The 22,317-nt window shown below is 41.8% G+C and overlaps 1 protein-coding gene across 2 annotated transcripts in view; it reads right to left on the bottom strand.

Annotated features, from left to right (window-relative positions):
• The window catches only part of cpsf1 (cleavage and polyadenylation specific factor 1), a 161,230-nt gene that overhangs the window by 118,659 nt on the left and 20,254 nt on the right, over positions 1–22,317 (bottom strand). For both annotated transcript variants that reach the window (XM_043690937.1, XM_043690935.1), the window contains exons 5-7: positions 21,661–21,741; positions 20,711–20,862; positions 11,845–11,991 (exon numbers count right to left, since the gene is read on the bottom strand). In XM_043690937.1, coding sequence (XP_043546872.1) covers positions 11,845–11,991; positions 20,711–20,862; positions 21,661–21,741 — 380 coding nt within the window. The remainder of the gene's footprint in view (positions 1–11,844; positions 11,992–20,710; positions 20,863–21,660; positions 21,742–22,317) is intronic.

Raw genomic sequence — 22,317 nt, forward strand, 5'->3', positions numbered from 1 at the left:
TGCAGACAGATCAAAGAAAGTGCAGAATTGTGTGTTACAGCTGGAGAGAAGGTGCAGAGAGAGACAGATTAACATTTGAGAGGTCCACACAAAGGTATAGGGTAGGGAAGAAGTTTCTCTTGAATCTGTTCGTCTGTGTGTTCAAACTTTTATATCTTCATTTTCACCCATCTGCATCATTCTAAGTTGTGAAGCAAGAGTAGGAACAGTAGAGGTATTAGTCAATCCTCCAAATTCCCTTAGATACAGGGGTGGTGCCAAAGGGCTGAGGATTGCAAATCTTACACGACTGACCAATAAAAGGTGCAAGAATAAGCCTAGCAATTACAGTCCAGTCGTTGGTCAGAACGCTTTCAAAACAAAAATCAATGCAAACGTTAAGCAGTCATTTGCACTGTGAACTAATAAAGAAGGGCTAGCATGGTTTGGTTTGCAAACTGACAGATTTTTGATGACATAAGAGTTAAGAGTGTGTAGTTGATGCTGTGTATATGGATTTACAAATGTTTGGGAAAAAAATCATGCATTAGATCTGTTAGCAAAACTGAAGCATATTCATTAGAGAGAGATATAAATTTGGTTAAAGGATAGAAAACAGTTGGGGTGAATGATCGTTTCTGAGTTTAAACTGGGCTAATGGAGTTCCAAGGTTCAATACTAGGACTACATTTGTTTTTAATATAAATTCATTATCTAAACTTTAGGGGTATGGCAATGTTTGCAACTGGCAAATGACGTGAAATTTGAAAGTATAGTAAACAATGACGAGGATGGCAGCAGATTTCAGCATAACTAGACAGGCCAGTGGAATGGATGAACACATGAATGAAATTCAAAGCAGTCCTCCCAATTTTCCACAATTCCAACATGATGCCACCAAACATCTTTCTATGCAGTCAGCATTCAGCCGATCCATTCTCAAGCACATTCCCCCAGCATTACACCTTCCTACGCAATCACCAAGAGGTGCAACACTTAACCTTTCACCAATGTTCAAGGCCACAAGCACTTCTTACACGTAAAATAGCAATTTGCATTTCTTTCTAGTCCATGCACAATTCATTTAGGAGCCAAAATGTAGGTTGACTGAACACACTGTGGAATACCTCCACTTGGTCCAGAAGCATGAGTCCTGCGCCCATGTCTAATTTCATTCCATTTTAATTCACCACTTTGCATTCTTGCTCACACTTCTGTCCTCAGCTTTAAGTGCTCGAAGGAAATTCACTGCAAGGAAATTCACTGCAAGTATCAGCAGCTCATTATCCAATTAAGCACTTTATAGTCTTCTGGACTCGACACAGGAGTTCAATAACTTGAGAACTGAGTCTCTTATTTTAATCTGTTTTGCCATGTGCCCTTCTAAATAGAGTCATACAGATGTACAACATGGAAGCAGACCCTCAGTCCAACCCATCCATGCCAACCAGATATCCCAACCCAATCTAGTCCCACCGGCCAGCACCCGGCCCATATCCCTCTAAACCCTTCCTATTCATATACCCATCCAGATGCCTTTTAAATGTTGCAATTGTACCAGCCTCCATCACTTTCTCTGGCAACTCATTCCATACACGCACCAACCTGTCTGCATGAAAAAGTTGCCTCTCAAGTCCCTTTTAAATCTTGCCTCTCTCACCCTAATCTTATGCCCCTCTAGTTCTGGATTCCCCCACCGCAGGGAAAAGACCTTGTCTATTTATCTTATCCACACCCCTCATGAAATCTTGGTTTTCACGTTTTTACTTTCAGACCCAGCTGTGCATTATTCTGTCATTCATACTCTGGACAAAGGCTTAGCTTCTTTATTATAATCATCATCACGCTCTTTGATGGTTCTATGATACCGTTGCCTTATATTCTCTCACCCTCTACATGGTCTCAGACTTCCCTTTCCATTATCCTATCCCCTTTCATTTCAAGAGCATAAAATTTCCACTTTGTTCAATCATTAAGTCATATTTAATTCAATATTAATTGTTTTCCTCTCCACAAACTATTAAAAGGGAGTACAAATAGAGACACATTAGGGGTATTTGTACACATTTTGAAGGTGATAGAAGTGCAAATTCGGGAGTCACAGAATCACAGATGTCAGTCAGGCAATTTCACTAAACCTTTATGAGACCCTAGCTTGATCTCAGCAGGAGTAATGTGCTAAATTTTGAGTGCGACACTAAGAATGATGGAGAAGCTTTGGAAGGTTAGAAAGGATCCAGGGTTTAAAGATTGCATTTATACAGATAAGTTAGAGAGCTTAGGATTACCCTCCATGAAACAGAGGAAATCTGATGGTGGTGTTTAAAATCATTGAGGACTTTGATAGAAGAAATCAAGTGAAATTGATTGTAATAGTTAAAGAGCCAAAAACCAGGGGCACAGCTTTAATATGAACTTTGAGAAAATCTAGCCGAACAAGAGGAAAACCTTTTATAGCAAATGGAATGCACTGTCCAATAGGATGGGAGAGCATTCATCCCACAGAGAATGGGTAAAAACAATGACTGCAGATGCTGGAAACCAGATTCTAGATTAGTGGTGCTGGAAGAGTACTGCAGTTCAGGCAGCATCCATGGAGCAGTAAAATCAATGTTTCAGGCAAAAGCCCTTCATCAGGAATAAAGGCAGAGAGCTTGAAGGGTGGAGAGATAAGCTGGAGGAGGGTGGGGGTGGGGAGAAAGCAGCATAGAGTACAATAGGTGAGGGAGGGGATGAAGGTGATAGGTCAGGGAGGAGGGTGAGTGGATAGGTGGAAAAGAAGATAGGCAGGTAGGACAAGTCATAGGGAGAGGGTGGAGTGGATAGGTGGAAAAGGAGCTAGGCAGGTAGGACAAGTCCGGACAAGTCATGGGGACAATGCTGAGCTGGAAGTTTGGAACTAGGATGAGGTGGGGGAAGGGGAAATGAGGAAACTGTTGAAGTCCACATTGATGCCCTGGGGTTGAAGTGTTCCGAGGCGGAAGATGAAGCGTTCTTCCTCCAGGTGTCTGGTGGTGAGGGAGTGGTAGTGAAGGAGGCCCAGGACCTCCATGTCCTCAGCAGAGTGGGAGGGGGAGTTGAAATGTTGGGCCACAGAGCGGTGTGGTTGATTGGTGCGGGTGTCCCGGAGATGTTCCCTAAAGCGCTCTACTTGGAGGCGCCCAGTCTCCCCAACGTAGAGGAGACCGCATCGGGAGCGACGGATACAATAAATTATATTGGTGGATGTGCAGGTAAAACGTTGATGGATGTGGAAGGCTCCTTTAGGGCCTTGAACGGAGCTGAGGGAAGTGGTGTGGGCGCAGGTTTTGCAATTCCTGCGGTGGCAGGGGAAGGTGCCAGGATGGGAGGGTGGGTTGCTGGTTTGTCCAGCACGGGAGGCTCAGTGGTTAGCATTGCTGTCTCTCAGCGCCAGGGACTTGGTTCGATTCTTCAGAACAGAAATGCGGAGACATTTCTTCAGCCAGAGAGTGGTGGGCCTGTGGAATTCATTGCCACAGAGTGCAGTGGAGGCTGGGACGCTAAATGTCTTCAAAGCAGAAATTGATAAATTCTTGATGTCACAAGGAATTAAGGGCTACGGGGAGAATGCGGGTAAGTGGAGTTGAAATGCCCATCAGTCATGATTGAATGGCGGAGTGGATTCGATGGGCCGAATGGCCTTACTTCCACTCCAATGTCTTATGGTTCTATGTAGGGGTGAAATTTAAAGGTCAGGGTGGAATGTGTTGGTGAACTTGATGAATTGCTCAATCTCCTCGCAGGAGCACAAGATGGTGCCAATGTAGCGGAGGAAGAGGTGGGGAGTGGTGCCACAGAGAATGGATGATCACTTCAAAAGAAAAAATAGATTGGAGAAAGCATGGGGGAATGGAACTAACTGGATTGTTCTTTGAAAGAGCGAGCACAGACCTAATGGGATGAATGGCCTCCTTCCATGCTTTGCTTTTTCTAAGATTCTATGAAGAAATTATTCAGAATCCCTTTTAGCTGTCAAAACTAATGACTTGTGCCAATAGATTATTCAGAGTTCACTGACATAACTAGGCATGTCCAATGAATTAATGATATCAAACAATTAGTTAAAACCTTCCCAGTCAGTTACTGACAGTTCATCCATCAAAGAACACAATTGTTCAATGAGTTAATGCGTTGCCTGCTGACCTAACAACATTCAAGTGCAATCAATAACTAACAGTAGAGATCTACAATAAAATTTAACATTATATCCTGTCAGCATTTCAAACACACTAGCTGGCTTGGAAGATGTATTTAATTATAGACATTTCCATTCCACAAAACTTGGGACAATGCTCAGCAATTTTTGTTTTCTATTTCAAAGCAGCTCAGGACTAGAAAATCTTAAACATTTATCCTTCTAGTCCCAAAAACAAATACCTCTCAGTCATTTGCAACTTTCAACTCCATGGTCTCTACATCTACCTTCGACATAAGGTTCCCCCCCCCACCACCTTTGCTTTGGTTTCTATTCGGAAATCTCAACTCCCTGTTGTTTAAGGTTCCTCAATCACCACTGTCTCTTTCACAGCATGTCTGTACAGTGATGTACTTATTACAGCAAAGTAGGCAGCAACGAAATGTACATACAACATGGAACAGTATAGCACAATACAGGCCCTTCGGCCTTTGATGTTGTACTGACCTTTTATCCAACTCTTAAGATCAAAATAACCTACATTTTACTATCATAACTGTGCCTATCCAAGAGTCACTTTAACAGCCCTAAAGTATTGACTCTACTACCACTGCTGGCAGTGCATTCCATGCACCCACCAGTCTCTGTGTAAAGAACCTACCTCTGACATCACCCTGAAACCTTCCTCCAATCACCTTAAAATAATGTCCCCTTGTGATAGCCATTTCCACCCTGGGAAAAAGTCTCTGGCTATCCACTCTATGGCTCCTATCTTTTACACCTCTATCAAATCACCTCTCATCCTTCTTCGCTCCCATGAGAAAAGCCGTAGTTCCCTCAACCTTTTTTCATAAGAAATGCCCTCCAATACAGGCAGCATCCTGCTAAGTCTCCTCTACACAATCTCTGAAGCTTCCAAATTCTTCCTATAATGAGGCAACCAGAATTGAACACAATATTCCAAGTGTAGACTAACCAGGGCTCTATAGAGCTGCAGCATTACTTCGTGGCTCCTAAACTCAATCACCCTGCTAATGAAAGGCAACACACCATACACCTTCTTAACAACCCTATCAATACTTGTGAGGAACAAGAGTAACAAGTGTAAGTCACAAGTTTCTCAGCTCCTGGTCTTTTAGCCAATTAAAACACTTGCATCTAGATCTAAATCCTCAAGTTAATTATCAATTTTGAACTCTACCCTACATCAAACTTTTACAATTCAAGACTATTGAATGCTAAAAACATTAAAAAGAATGCCAGAAATAGTTTGCCTTAGAAGTACCATTCTTGTTAGAATCTACCTTGAATCGCACAGCTCCAAGCTTCCTGATGAATATTTCATACAAAATAAACTAACTCCTAGTGAGTATTTGAGGTTGGGGGTATAAGATAGGATTGTATCAAATGCATGAATGAAATTAGATCAAATTGCATCCTTTATTCATAACTACTTTGTAATTCCATACCAAATACATAAGAGAAACTCTTTCCTCACAGTAAAGAGCCAAAACAAAGATCTTACAATGTCATACAGTCCAAACTGAGGAAAGAAAGATAGTATTTGGTTTTGATGTGTCACTCTTCCCCAGGAGCAAGTGTCATGCTGCTAATGCCTTATAATTGGCCAACTTCATAACTGTTTCCCTGTTGCTCACATCCACGAAAACACTGCACTAACTGCATTACCTCTCAGTGATCACACATCCAACACACTGGAGTTAGGGTATCCAAGGGCTACAAGAATTAACCCCAGCTGTCATTACATTAAAGATACCACAAGAATAGCAGGAAGGGTGATAAATGGAATAAATGAGTTGAACAAAGCTAAAAGATGACACTGTAACTATTAAGACGAATTATATCACCATTGCTTCGTTCTGAGATCAAAATTCTAGAAATTCCTTTCTAAGAGCACTGTGGTTTTTTCTACACCTCATGGATTGTTATGTCCAAGAATATAGTTTTTCACCACTAGGGATGGCTATTAAATGTTAGACATGAAATGATATCTATATCCGTGACCAAATATATATTGTAAAAAATGGTCTTTTTTGTGACCAATGAAATGGAAATCAGAGTCATATAAAATGAAATATGGAGAGTTTTATAACTTGAAAATGAAGTGACCATTCGAAGGAGAATTATGCCATTTGGCTCACTGAACGGTGGAATGGTCTCAATGAGATCATGGCTGATCTAATAATCCTCAATTTCACTTTCCTTTCTTTTCCACAGAACCTCTAATTCCCTGACTGGTTAAAAATTTCTCAGCATTGAATACACTGAATTAACCAGCCTCAATCGCCCTCTATCTATGGCAAGTAATGCTACGGATTCACTACCTTCTGACAGAAAAGAACCCTCCTCATCCCCGTTTTAAATGGGGACTCCTCATTCTGAGATTACACCCTTTGGTCCAAGCCTCTCCCAGAAGGGGAAACCATCTCTCAAATCTACCCTGTCAAGACCCCTAAGACTTTTGTATGATTTCAATGTCATCTCTCATTCTTCTAAGCTTCAATCAGTAAAGCCAAATCTATCCAACCTCTCATTTTAAGAAAACCCCTCCATTCCCATAGTTACCAGCCTAAGTGAACTTCCTGTGAACTGCCTCCAATGGCTGTATATCTTTCTATTCACAGTATGGTCTGACTGGTGTCTTGTAGAGTTTTAGTTAGGAGGTGCCGTTCTGGAAATGCTCCTTTATCCCAACTTCTTTCTCAGCTAATCCTCTGTCTATGCTAATATATTACACCCAACACCGTTGGGTCTCATCTTAAGTGACCCCATAAAGTCATCCAGGGTAGAAAGAGGCACTTTGAGCCAGCCAAAGATCAAGATGGTGGCGAAGTAGGATGCTTCAACCGAAGAGTGTCTGCTCTACGCTGCTTTCTCTTTTTGTCTCTTTTTCCTTTAGGGATTTCTTTTCTTCAGTCCTGGCTTCTGCACGAACCTGGTGAGGCGTCCTTGGCAGTGTCCTGGTCCAGTATTTCAGCAGCACATGGTGGTACCTCAGCCAGTCTCTCAGCAGCACGTGGCAGTGTCTCCTCAGTTTCTTGGAGGTTCATGCAGGTCTCACAGCTCAGCGTGGTGCTATCTTGGCGTGCGAGTGGGTCTTGTCAAGGCATATTCTGGAGGGAGGAGATCGGGGAGGCAGCAGTTTCAACAACAGCAGCAGCAATGGCATCACAGCCCAACGTGGTAAGAAAGTGCAGTGAGGGAGGTCTCCCGGTATCTGCGGTGGCAGCAGTGAGAACAGACAGCGGAGACTTAGTATCCTGGTGAGCTAACTAATCGGAGGACTCATCAAATATCACTGAATTTCTAAATTAATTCCTTTATTTTTCTAGTTTAAATCATGATGGATTTTCATGTTAACTATTACTTTATTTCCTACTTATTCTATGAAGGTAATGTGCAATTTTTCCAACTCATTTTACCACAGTATATCTAAATACTTTGTACATAGGTACCTTTGTACCCAAGATGGCCCCATATGTGGTGATATTATAAACTTTTCACTGTACTCCTGTACTGGAGTACACGCGACAATAAAATCTAAATTCAACAAAGGTCTCTGCCAACCAACAAAAACCGAACTATTTCAATCCTAGTTACCCGGACTTGGCCCATAGCTTACTATGTCCTGGCATTTTAAGTAGTTGCCCAGATACTTATAAAATGTAGAGAGAGGATCTTCTCCATCAGCCTCTCAGGCAGTGTGTTCCATACTCCTACCAACCTTTTGGGCAAAAAACAAATTTCCTCCGATCCCCTCTAAACCAATTCCGCCTCACTTTAAACTTATACCTCTGCTCATAGAGGCATCTGTTATGGGGAAGAGATTCTCACAATCTTAAATTTTATATACCTCAGATTCCACCCTCAGCCTCCTCTGCTCCAAGAACACAAACTCAGATTAACCAGACTTTCCAACCAGATAAAATCCTGGTGAGTCTCCTCTGCACCCTCACCAGTGCAATCACACCCTTCAGACAGTGTGGCGAACAGAACTGCACATTGTGTTCCACATGTGGATCTAACCAATCCTCCATGAAGTTTAAACAAGACCTCTCTGCTCTTATAGGCGAAAGTGAGGACTTCAGATGCTGGAGACCAGAGTCAAAATTAGAGTGGTGTCGGAAAAGCACAGCAGGTCAGGCAGCATCCGAGGAGCAGGAAAATCGACGTTTCAGGCAAAAGCCCTTCATCAGGAATGAGGCTGGAGCCTCGGGGGTGGAGAGATAAATGGGAGGACAGAAGGTGGCTAAGGGTACAACAGATGGATGGAGGTGGGGATGAAGGTGATAGGTCAGAGAGGAGGGTGGAGCAGATAGATGGGAAGGAAGATTGACAGATGGGACAGGTCATGAGGACGGTGCTGTTGGAACTTGGTAAGGTGGGGGGGGGGGGAAGAGGGGGGAGAGGAAATGAGGAAACTGGTGGAGCATGCACTTCCACAAATGTCACTTATTGTGCATTTGCACAAATGTCATTTATTGTATCCTAGAGCGCTTAAAGGAACATTTCTGGGACACCCGCACCACCCAACCCCACCACCTCGTGGCAGAACATTTCAACTCCCCCCGCCCACTCTGCCGAGGACATGCAGGTCCTGGGCCTCCTCCACCACCACTCCCTCACCACCTGACACCTGGAGGAAGAATGCCTCATCTTCTGCCTCAGAACACTTCAACCCCAGGGCATCAATGTGGACTTCACCAGTTTCCGCATTTCCCCTCCCCCCCACCTTACCCCAGTTCCAACCTGCCAGCTCAACACTGTCTACCATGACCTGTCCCATCTGTCAATCTTCCTTCCCACCTATCTGCTCCACCTTCCTCTCCGACCTATCACCTTCATCCCCACCTCCATCCACCTATTGCACTCCTAGCCACCTTCTCCCCACTCCACTCCCATTTCTCTCCACCCCAGAGGCTCCCAGCCTCATTCCTAGTGAAGGACTCCTGCCTGAAACGTCGATTTTCCTGCTCTTCGGATGCTGCCTGACCTGCTGTGCTTTTCCAACACCACTCTAATCTTGACTCTTCTCTGCTCTTATATTCTACACCTGAGCTAATGAAGGTAAGCATCCCATATACTTTCTTCACACCACCCTATCTGTGCTGACACCATCAAGGATCTAAGGACTTGAACACCAAAGTTCCTTTGTTCTTCAGTACTCCCTAGGGATCTATCATTCATTAGGTATATCCTTCCTCATTAGACCTCAAACTGCATCACCTCACACTTATCAGGATTAAATTCTACCAGCTACTGTCCGAGACCATCGTCCTCACTACGAACACCGACCAAATTTCAAGCCATTTGCAAACTTACTAATTATATTTCCAACATTCACATTTGTCATTAACACACACAAGGGTCCCATCACTTATCCCTGTAATACACTGCTGGTCACAGGTTTCCAAACACAAAAACAACCCTCCACCATCACCCTTTGCCTCCTATTTGTCAACAAATTTTGGATCCAGTTTACCAATTTGCCTTGAGTCCCATACCTCTTATCTTTTAGATCAGCATTCCATATGGGATCTTGTAAAAGATCTTAGGGAAGTCCATGTAAACCATATCAACTGCACTACCACATTTTATCAAGATTTGGAGATGCGGTGTTGGACTGGGGTGTATAAAGTTAAAAATCACAACACCAGGTTATAGTCCAACAGGTTTAATTGTAAGCACACAAGCTTTCGGAGCAATGCTCCTTCATCAGGTGGTAGTGGAGGGCTCCATCCTAATAGAATTTATAGCAAGAATTTACAGTGTGATGTAACTGAAATTATACATTGAAAAATTGATTGCCTGTTAAGCCTTTCATCTGTTAGAATACAGTGATAGTTTCACTTCATGTGTAAATCACAAAACCTTTTTTTAAAAAAAAAGTTGCATTCTCAGGTTAGCTGCTAACAATGATGATAGCTAGACAATATGTTGAAGGTGTTGGCCCCCTGTTTGAGTGAGAGAAAGTGTATGTGTGTGTAGTGAGTGCAGAGTGTCTTAGGTCTGTGAGGGGGTGCATGTGGGAGTGTGTGAGGGTGTCTGTGTGCGCGTCTGTGTGTATGTGTGTCTATGTGTATGTGTGTATAGGAGTGCCTGTGTGTGTGTGAGAGAGTCGCAGTATCTGAGAGTGTGTATAGTGCAATGGTGGTCACCTGTAATGTGACATGAACCCAACGTCCTGGTTGAGGCCCTCCCTATGGGTACCGAACTTAGCTATCAGCCTCTGCTCAGCCACTTTTCTCTGCTGCCTGTCCCAAAGTCCACCTTGGAGGATGGTCACCCGAAGGTCCGAGGCTGAAGGTTCTGGACCACTGAAGTGTTCCCCAACTGGGAGGGAACCCTCCTGTCTGTTGATTGTTGTGCAGTGCCCATTCATCCGTTGTCGTAGCCTTTACTCGGTTTCCCCAATGTACCATGCCTCCGGCAGCTTGCTACCTTGTTCGTAGCAAGCTGCCCGGCTCTCAGGACAACGCCATACAACCCTGTCACGGTAGATGCTGCAAGACGTGTCAGAGTGTGGACATAGATACCACCATTACACGTGGGGACACCTCCCATCTTGTACATGACAGGTATTCATGTGACTCAGCCAATGCTATCTATCTTATACGTTGCAGGCAAGGATGCCCGGAGGCATGGTACATTGGGGAAACCGAGCGAGACGTGAATTATCTGTATCCTGAACAGTAATCAATCAGCCAAATTGATCACTTTCATGGTTTAATTTTAAATCTTTTAGAATAACTTTGGAAAAGTGGGGAATGATTACAGGTGCACTTTTCCCAGTTACAATGCAACAAATGTTAAGAGAGGAGGATAGCTTGTTTGGGCAAGGGAAGCAAAATTAAGGGAAGCAAAGAACATACTATAAAATACCTACAAATCAAAATAAAATTCTGCAGCATTAAGTCTGGCAGCATCTAAGAGTACCTAGTGTGATTCCTCCCTCTAGAACAGGTCTCTACCCAAAACAGAAACCTGCATTGTTTTCTCTTAAATGTTGCTGGTCACTCTATACATTGATAGCATTTTATGTTTTTCATCATGGGGCCCCTGTCTGTATCAATGGTGCAGAGGTGGTCAAGAGTTTCAATTTTCTAGGAGTAAATATCACCAATGATCTATCCTGGTCCATCCACATTGACCCTCCAGTCAAAAAACACACACCAACCCCTCTACTTTCTCAGAAGGCTAAGGAAATTTGGCATGTCTGCAATGACTCTTACCAACTTTTATAGATGCACCATAGAAAACATCCCATCCAGATGCATCACAGCTTGATAATGGCAACTGCTCTGCCCAAGATCAGAAGAAATTACAGAGTCATGAACACAGCACAGTCCATGATGAAAACCAGCCTTTCTTCCATTGACCCCTGCCTCGGAAAAGCAGCCAACACAAAGACCCTCATACCTCAGTTATACTCTCGTCCACCATCTCCCATTGAGAAGATACGAAAGTTTGAAAACATTTACCAACAGATTTAAGAACAGCTTCTTCCCTGCTGTTATTAGACTTATGAATAGACCCGTCATATATTAGAGCTGATATTTCTCTGCACCTTCTACGTAGCTGTAACACTATATTCTGTGTTCTGTACAATCCCCCTGATGCATGCATAGCAATACTTTTCACTATCTCAGCACGTGACAATAATAAATTAAATCAAAACATATACATACCCAGGCCAAGTCTGGTTAGGTTCAAAGAGGATGAGTAATGTGGGTTCATAGTAACCATACAGGAATTGCATGTCAATTACATTCAACAACTTTTCGTCCAGCTCTCGAACATCGATGATATAACTCGGAAGGAAACTGGATTTCTGCCTGTGGGTGAAAGTGTGCATTAATGGATGAAAACAGCAACATCAGAATCTAATTACTGCTACAGTTTTTAAAAAATTCCCTTAAATTAGAACACAGTAAGGTATATTTTTACTAGTCATCAGGATTTCAAATACAAGCACAGACCTCATGCAACAGTTCACGCCGCAAATATGCTGATGAGAGTTGTACTACATAATATAATAGCATGCTCTTGCACTGGCATCATGGTTGATGCAGACACGGTGGACCATAGGGCCCATTCTTGTGCTGTACCATTATAGTTTATGTTCCAGACTGATACCAGGATTGTCTTAAAAGGCAAGGTTGAGTAGCCTGTACTCTTGCAACGAAAGTCAACTATATTGAAACATTTAAAAGATTCTCAGGGGCCTTTTCAGGCTTGATGCAGAAAGGTTACTCCCCTTTATGGGAGAGTCTAGGGCCAGATGGCATTACCTCTGAATCAGGGTTTGCACATTTAAGACAGATGAGGAGGAACCTTGTTTCTCAGAGGGTTGTGAATCGGTGCAATTCTTTACTAGCGAGTTCTGTTCAGGCTGGGTCATGAAGTAGATTCAAGGGTGAGGTAGACAGATTTTTTAAATCAGTAAGGGAGTTAGGGTTATGGGGGAAAGGCAGGAAAGTACTATTGAGGATGGTCAGATCAGCCATTATCTTATTAAATGGCAAAGCAGACTCGATGAACTGAATAGATTACACAGAACATTGAACAGTACAGCAAAGAACAGGCCCTTCAGCCCTCTATGTTGTACCAAGCTTTTATCCTACTCTAAAATAAGACTACCCTTCATTATACTATCTTCCATGTGCCTAGCCAAGAGTTGCTTAAATGTCCTAAAGTATCTGACTCTACTACCACAGCTGGCAGTGCATTCCACACATCCATCACTGTGTAAAAAAACTCTTAACATCTCCCCTAAACTTTCCTTCAATCACCTTAAAATTATGCCCCCTCGTGATAGCCATTTCCACCCTGGCATAGATATCCACTATCTTGGCCTCTCATCATTTTGTATGCCTCTATCAAGTCACCTGTTGTCCTTCTTCACTCCAACAAAAAGAGCCCTAGCTCCCTCCTTTCTTCATAAGACATGCCCTCCAATCCAGGCAACATCCTGGTAAATCTCCTCTGCACCCTCTCTAAAGCTTCCACATCCTTCCTATAATAAGGCAACCAGAAATGAACACAATATTCTAACTGCAGTCTAACCAGGTCTCTATAGAGCTGCAGCATAATCTCTCAGCTCTTAAACTCAGTTGCCTACTAATGAAAGCCAACAACCCTATCAACTTGGGTGGCAACTTTTGAGGTATCTATGAACATGGACCCCAAGATTCCACATTCCTCCACACTGCCAAGAATCCTGCCTTTAACCCTGTATTCTGCATTCAAATTTGACATTCCAAAGTCAATGACTTCACACTTTCTCAGGTTGAACTAATCTGCCACTTATCAGCCCGGTTCTGCATCCTGGCAACATCCTGTTGCGATCAACTACAGCCCCAACACTATCTATCACGCCACCAACCTTTGTGTCTTTGGCAAACTTACCAACCCCCCCTTCCACTTCCTCATTCAAATCATTTACAAAAATCACAGAGCAGAGATCCCAGAACAGATCCCTAGAGAACACCATGAGTCAATAAACTCCAGGTGTTCCTTTGCCTTATACAAAATGGTTCATTGACAGCCAACAAAGGCTAACTACTGATAGGGATTTTTGCAATTAGAAGACAATTTCCAGTGGGTTTCCTCAGGACATAGAGGAACATAAATAGCCATTCAGCCCCTCAAGCCTATATCACCATTTAATTAGATCTTGCCTATTACCTATTTCAATGTCATTTTCTTGCGCTGTCCCCACATCTTGATGTTATCACTCTATAGCAATCTGCCTTGAACTCACTTGTGGGTTCAGGTGTTTTATAGTATACATTCGTGACTAACTAAAATGTAGAAGCATGATCAATAACTTTGCAGACAACACAAAAACTTGCTGTGTAATCAATAGTCAAGAGAGAAACTGTGCACTGCAGGAAGATATGATTGGATTGGTCAGATGGGCTTAAGAGTGGCAAATGGGGGATCCAAGATGGCGGCGACCCAGCAAGTCTGAGTCTATAGTGCTCCTCCCAAGACTTGGGCAAAGTGGGCCACCCGCCCCCACCAAATCATTTAAAATAGTTTTTACTTAACGTAATTAGTGGCTCAATACCGAATTTAAACAATTTAATCTCCTGTAAAAATGACTAAAGGGAAGGGAGCCCGGAGTTCTCAGCAGGCAGGAACCCCTCCCCCACCCTCTCCAGCTGCAGCAGAAGCATCCGCAGCCGCCCGGGGGACTTACCTATGGTGGCAAACCTCGTGGAAATAATCTCTAAACTCAACGCGAAGATCGACGCCTTCATCGAAGAGTCCTGGAGCCAATGGGACTCACTCTCGGCCGCGCTACAAACGCACGACCGAGACATCAAGGAAATTGAGCGCCGAGTCGGAGTGGCAGAGCTAAAAACTGCGATCTCCGAAACTATAGCAGAATCAGCTGTGGATTGGGTCCTGACTCTTGAACAGCGAGTCCGGACCTTAGAGAATCATACTAACGACCTCGATTCTAGAGGTCATCGAAAAAATATTCGTTTGCTGGGCCTTCCTGAACGGGAAGAGGAAGGCCAGCTTACAGCATTTGTCCACAGCTTTTAAATCTGGAGACTGGATCAGGCCAGGTAAGGGTGGAATGGGCCTACCGGGTTGCAATACGCAGGCCCGGCTCGAACCAGCGCCCCTGCCCGGTTCTGTTCCGGCTGCAGAGCTATAAGGAGAGGCAGATTCTCTTAGAAGCTTCCAGAAATCTTGGGAAAGATCCCCAAACCATGATTTATAAAGGATCCAAGATTATGTTACTCTATGACTTTTCCCCAGCTCAGTCCGAAAGAGGAAGGCGTTTGACGAAGCAAAGTAGTGTTTAAGGGACTTAAATATTCAGTACTCCTTACACTACCCAGCGACGCTACGCTTTAACCATGAAGGGTCCGTGTAGAACTTCGGATCGCCGGAAAAGGCCAAGGAATTTTTAGACTCTTAGATAAATTGTAAGAGTTACTTGATGTGGTTTTGCTCTCCCCCCACTCCGGTTTATATCCCCTTTTTATATTAATCCTTTTTTTTTAAACCTTACTGTTTATCATCATCTTCGGGGGGGGGGGGATTTAATTATTTGTTCTCTACTTAGCGATTGTCTCCCACTTTTTTTTTAAATATACATAGGTGGGTGGGTCTAGTTAATGCTGGTGGGAGGAGGTGGTTATCTTATCCTATTTTATTTCTGGTCTTTAGGAGTGGTGTTGTTTTCCCCTGTTATTTTGTATTATTTATATTTAATTATTACTTGCTGAGGCTGTAATTTTATAGTTATATATGTTTATACATGGTATTAACATTACCAAAGGTGTTGGTGTGGGTGGGTGGGGGAAGTAAGGTGCTCACTGTTAACTCTAGCTCTGTAGTATATTTGAATTTTCTTCATCCTATCGGGGCCGCCTGGATCAAGGGTGGGAGAGGATATGATGGACTTTTGGAAAGGAAGTGATATCCCCTGGGAACAAGGGGGAAAATCTCCATTTAAATAAGTTTTTTTTTATTTAGAAATAGTTTTTTATTATATTGATGAGAGTGTATTAAAGAGCCTTTATTTTTGTGAATTTTATATGCTCAATGCTCGGGATGTTTTGGATAGGGTTTCCCCACCCGAGGGGTCTCGGATTTGCCCGGACGATTATGGTTGATCAGTTGGTTAAGTGGTGCACCTGGAATGTCAAGGGGAGTAATTCACCAGTCAAAAAGGAAGAAAATATTATCAAACCTCAAGAAAAAAGGTTTGATATAGCTCTGCTACAGGAGACCCACTTATTGGATAAAGAACACTTGAAATTATGACAGAGTGGATTTAATCAGGCCTTTTTTTCTTCCTTCAGCTCAAAAAAAATAGGGGAGTTATTCTTATTTGGAAGAATTTCCCTTTCAAAATCCTAAATCAGATAAAAGAGGAATCTGGACGATATATTCTGATTAAAGCCCTTATAAATGGAGAGGAATATGGGATCTTAAATTTGTATTGCCCCCCAGCACATCCTTTTAAATTTATAACGGAAGCCTTCTCAAAATTGATGGCTCTCGGTGCTCGTCATACAATTATAGGGGGAGATTTTAATTGTATTATGGATCCGGAAATAGATAGGGTTCCCAAGAGAACTGCAGGGGTATCTCCCAGACCTAGACAATTGGTGGATTTGAACAAAGAATTAGGATTAGTAGATGTATGGAGATGTCTTCATCCACAGGGCAGAGATTTTTCTTTTTACTCCAATCCACATGTCATACCAGAATTGGTGTGTTTTTTGCCCCCTCGATTTTTAAAATTCCATATCATCCTGTAAAATAGGCAGTATAGCAATTTCCGATCATGCTGCTGTATAAATGGAAATCAAGGCGAGGAACAATGAGACATCCCCGGCATTGGCGTATGGACCCCTTCCTGATGAAAGAGAGTAAATTTGTGAAGTTCTTCTCTCAAGAATTTAAAGCTTTTTTAGAGAGGGAGAACAACAGAGTCTGCTCGAAGCTCGCTTAAAAGCGGCTGAAACAGCATACGCTGACAGACCTTCTATTATCAAATTGCAAAGGATGACGGCCCTTAGGACAGCTCTAAACACCACGCTTACCCAAACGGCAAAGAGGCAAATATTATTTGCAAAACAAAGGTTATGTAAATTTGGCGATAAACCTGGTAGATACTTAGCATTTCTCGCAAAGAAAAAGAAGGCCCCTCAAACCATCACGTCTATCAAGGAAAGTACAGGTATTCTGACTCATGATCATAAAAGGACTAAATGCAATTTTTAGAAAATTTTGTTCCGATTTATATAAATCGCAGGATTGCGAAGACAGAACTAGGAGGATGCAGTCATTTTTTTAAAACCTAACCTTTCCGGACCCAACTCCGGAACAGGTATCGGTCTTGATTGTTCCCCTAACAATCCAAGAAATACTTGATGCAATCAGGCAACTGAGTTGAAAAATGTGGTGCTGGAAAAACACAGCAGGCCAGGCAGCATCCGAGGAGCAGGAGAATCGACGTTTCGGACATAAGCCCTTCTTCAGGAATGATCATCACGGATCAATGTAAAAACCCTATAATACTAAACACAATTAAAGCTTGGAATATAATACAACAAAATGAGGGTAACTCACATAAAACATCCCCCTATGCTCAGATAGTGGGAGCATGGGGATTTCAACCAGGGCTTACAGATGCCACTTTCAAACTCTGGAGATCCAGGGGTATCTCCTGTTTAGGAGATCTGTTTAAAGAAGGGGTCCTGATGTCTTTTGAACAGCTACTTCAGAAATTTGGATTACCTAATGGAGACCTTTTTCAATACTTCCAAATTCGAGATTACATACAGAAGGAGACTACGTTATTAGATAGTCTTTATAAATCAGATAGAGAACATAGAGTGTTATGGCCAGTGGGGGTATCTTCCGTCAGCATTATTTATCAGTTATTACATTATGAAGTATTAGGAGATATGGATAATCTGCTTAAAACATGGGATCAGGATTTGGGACTGGAAATCTCTACAGAAACGTGGAATGACATTTGGGAAAACACAAGAATCACCATCTGGAACAGAATTCAGGCCATTCAGTTGAAGATACTTCATAGGGCCCATATAACACCAGACCAATTGGCAAAATTTAAGGCAGGAGCATCTCCAATGTGTCCCAAATGTAAAATAGAGGTGGGCACTCTTGTGCATTGCTTATGGACCTGTCATAAGATCAGTAGATATTGGACTAAAGTAGCAAGTGCTCTGACAGAAATCTTAAGAAGGGAAATTAGAGTGGACCCTGTATCTCTCCTTTTGGGCTTTTCGAACTTACCCTCCCTGGATCTGCACGGGAAGAGATTATTGTTGGTAAACTGGGTGGCTGAGGGCCCCCCTGGAATGTCGAATTGGCACAGATTAATCATGGAATGTATTCCCCTTGACTTCCTTGCAAACTGGTGCACCAAAAGACCGCACTATTCCATAAAATATGGCAGCCCTTCTTGAATTACATAAATACAGATATTTCGGCCATCCTAACAAGGGCTTTTATTTAATTGAGATGGCGAATCTGGCTAGTCCGGGTCCCCTTGGGAAAGGAATCCCGCACGAATGCGGATTTTGTTACAATTTGATGTTAATACATTCCGAGCATGTATCTCACTACCCAATTTCTGTGTTATCCGTTGGGTTTTTTTTCTTCTTTGAATAATGTAAGAAACTTAATTATACACTCTGGTTAGTTGTAGGTTAGATTAGTAGTTAGTTGAGTTTTGTTTTTTTTCTGTTTTTTTTTTATGTTTGATAAATTTTGGTTATTATTTACTTAAGATTTAATTCTATATCAATGTTTATACTTGGGGTTTTTTTTATTTGTAAACTTGTAAAAATGTTAAATTTTCAATAAAAATATTAAAAAAACTAAAAAATAAAAAAAATTTAAAAATAAAAAAAAGAGTGGCAAATGGAATTCAACTTGGAGAAGAGCAAGGTGGTGCATTTGGGCACCACCTTGGGCATCAGGAATAAAGCTTTATTCCTGATGAAGGGCTTTTGCCCGAAACGTCGATTTTGCCTGTCCTCGGATCCTGCCTGAATTGCTGTGCTCTTCCAGCACCACTGATCCAGACTATAAAGGTGTTTAATAATGCATATGGAATCTTTCCCTTTATATAGAAAAACTGCAAAGTCTTACCAGACCATAGAGATGCTCTCTTATTAGAGGGACAACTGGTGGTGGAGTTTAACCAGAGGTTCACCTCACCTCAGGGTAACCTCAGCAGGTGACAGAATTGAATCCACACAGTTGGCATCATTCTGCATTGCACAACAACCAAATGGGCTAACCATCCCCCTTTACAGAGAATATAAGAACAGGAGGCAATACCAAACAATATAGTCATTAGCTGGGCCACACTGGAGTACTGAGCACAGTTCTAGCTACCACATTATGGAAAGGATACAATTGCACAAGAGAAATTTGCAAGCATATTGCCAAGGTTTAGACTGAAGACAGACTGAAGCTGCTCTCCTTTTAGAAGTGGGTACGAACAGAAGATTTGATTGAGATGTCCAGAATTATGAAGGACCTGGACAAAACTGGTTGGAAAGATCTATTTACCTTAGCAGAGAAGCCAGTGACAAGGGGCATAGAGCTAAAGCGATTGGTAGAACGGTTGGGAGAGAGATGAGAAAAACATTTTCACCCAGACGCTGGTGGGGCCTGCAGCTCTCTGAAAAGAATATTAATGGCAGAAAACTTCAATGCATGAAATGTTTCTAGATATGCATCTCAGGTGCCATAACCTGCAGGTTAATTAGGAAAAAATGGGATTAGGCCAAGTGACTTGTTTTTCAGCTTGCACAGATGGGCTATGTGGCCTGTGTCATAAAAGTTCTATCATATTACAATTCAAATTTATGAACATTTATTCCCCTTTTCAATCTTTTAGCTTTTAAAAATTTCAAAGAAGAAGCTTAATATTCCTGAATCACTACCCAATCCTCTGAGAACCTCTTTCTAATCATGGAGAATTTTGATTTTGTAATTAAAAATATGGCCTAATTGCAGTTCAATTAAAGTAGTGCATTTAGCAGCGTACAGATAGTGCTACAGACTCCAAAGTCTTGTCTCTTGATAAATTCCATTCCAGCTTTTGTTAAATTGTTGACTATTTACTGCAGTGTTTCTTGTCAGCACCTAGGCAAACTGCCATTGTTCATGAACCAAACATCTGCACAAAATGTGCACTAGATAGCAGCATGGTTATGCTACTGGACTAATAATAGGAGGCATGTTCTAGAGACAGGAGTTGAAATTTCATCACAGCAGTTCAACACCAGAATATTTTTTAAAACCCTTCTGGCTCAATCATGTCCTTATCAATACACTAGGCCATACAGAACATGAGTACTACTGGAAGAAACATTTTGTCAAAGCTTTTCATTTTGAGATGCTTTGGATATCCTGATGCATGTAAGGTAAAGCAGAACATTTCCCTATTGTAGAAGAGTGTGTGTTGACTGGTTGGCAAATGATTGTTAGAGGTTTTGCCAGGGAAAATGTACTAGTTAGACGACAACTGACAGTTAATATTCAAGCTTTCAGTTTGTCTTTACTGGTCTAATGTTTATCTGTTAGCATTTCAGAGAATAGTTAAGTTGATCCCTCTCTCACTCTGCGCTTTCTCTGTGGCTGTAACATTATATCCTGCACTCTGTTCTGCTACCCTGATGCATTTGTGTGGTATGATCTACCTGTATAAGCATGCAAAACAACACTTCACTGTACCTCAGTAAATATGACAGTGAGTCAAACTCAAACCCATTTGTAAAGACAGTGGCTCACCACAACAAGTACCATGAGTAATGCATGGTTTGGAAGTGATTATACATCCTCAAGAATTGATAAAGATAAAAACTGCCACTTGGATCTGACTTTCATGGAAAAGTATTAGTTAAAACCCCCACAGACAAGATGTCAATGCCTCCATGACAATACGAACAAGACAAAGAAGAAACAAACAAAAATTGACAGAAGAACTTTAAATATGCATAAGTACACTTATTTCCTCTTTCAATTATAACTTACCCTTCCCCCATTACTCCATCTTGTTCATCACTTAAGGTGTCCCTTCGGAAAGGCAGGACTACTAGCTGTGTTCCATAGATCAGCATCACTGCACAGCGTCCATCCGGGTCCACGCGAACCAGAGGAATGTGAACATTTTGCACAAAACCATCCTGTCGGTCGAGAAAGAAGCAGAAAATAATGAAAGTTATTTTAGAAATTCAACAGAAAAGTCAGAGGAATCTTCTTTACGCAGAAAGTTTAAAAAAAGCAGTGGTTGAGTCAAATAACATCAATAAAAAGATATACAAAAGAAATACATTTAGTTGGCTGGGAGGAAGCTTCTGCAAAGTATAAGTAAAAGCATAGGTTAGCTGGGCCCAAATAGTCCACTTCTATATTAAATATCCATTAACCCTAGTTGCAAAAGTTCCAATTGACTTCCAAACTCAACAGCTGTGAGAGGAGAAGAAGGAGTTCCAAATTTCCACTAATCTGACAAGAAACACTTTCTGACATCATCCTGAACTGCTAGATCAATGATGTGATGACCCCTTGTCTAGATCTCCCAAGAAAATAAATATTATCTAACCTCACTTTTTAATAATTTAAATGCCTCAGTTAGGTTTTGCATGCTAATCCTCTGCTTATTGGCATTCAAGTACTGAAATCAAAATGGAACTATTCCCTCCTCCACTTCCAGAAGTGGAAGAGTTGTGGAGTTCTATTCCATGCTCAGTCCTTCCTCTTCCTGCTTGCCTAACTACTAGCCCTTGATTTCAAAAATATCTCCCAAAACCTTTAATGGTACAAGAAACATAGCCACTTTACTTTCCAAATCAAAAAGAGGAAAGGAAGTCATTACAATCTACAACGAAAACACAATGGGGTTAAAGGACTAAAGATCTCAATCTGCTGTGTCACAAACACACATATCAAACATTTGGATACTCTCATAACTGAGATCCTACCTTCAGTTCAGGTTCCTCAAAGTAATGCAGTGAGAGGGTTTTCAGGTCATGGGTTCCTGGGTCATATTCAACCACAGACAGCTTAAAACAAAGAAAAGACACGTGGTTTAAAAAAAAAATTCAAACCCTGCAGCACCAGAGCATCTTTAAGTATTGAGGAAGACAAAACCATCTGCACATCATTCGGCACTGTGATCTGAAGAATATATTAACTTTCAAGAGCACGTATTTTTGAAAGGTGTAGCAACCACTGTGCGGCTCTGGGCACAAAGGGGACCAGAACGTAATTTCAAATTGACTCCATTCATACATAACTTGGATTTTTAGGTACCCGACATAAAGCCTAAATCCAAACAAATTGTTGCAAATGGTTCAAGCTATTTCATTAACTGGTTTTCCATTTAGAAAATATATGCTTATGAGAGAATGGCCTTTCTCTACCCTCCACTCTGGATATTGTAAAATTACCAAGCAATGAATAAGAAAAAAAAGATAAGGACTGAAAAGTCTCCATTACGAAGTACTGGAGGAGGAGGAATGTCAAAGGAACAGGAGGAATTTATTCATTCCCTAGTGTTATGAAGATGTGGGTGTACTATACTTGTAAGAGTAAAGCTAGCAGTGACAGCACCAAGTGTTTTCAATAAGACACAATGT

Source organism: Chiloscyllium plagiosum, chromosome 5, assembly GCF_004010195.1.
Source record: "Chiloscyllium plagiosum isolate BGI_BamShark_2017 chromosome 5, ASM401019v2, whole genome shotgun sequence".
Classification (NCBI taxonomy): domain Eukaryota; kingdom Metazoa; phylum Chordata; class Chondrichthyes; order Orectolobiformes; family Hemiscylliidae; genus Chiloscyllium; species Chiloscyllium plagiosum.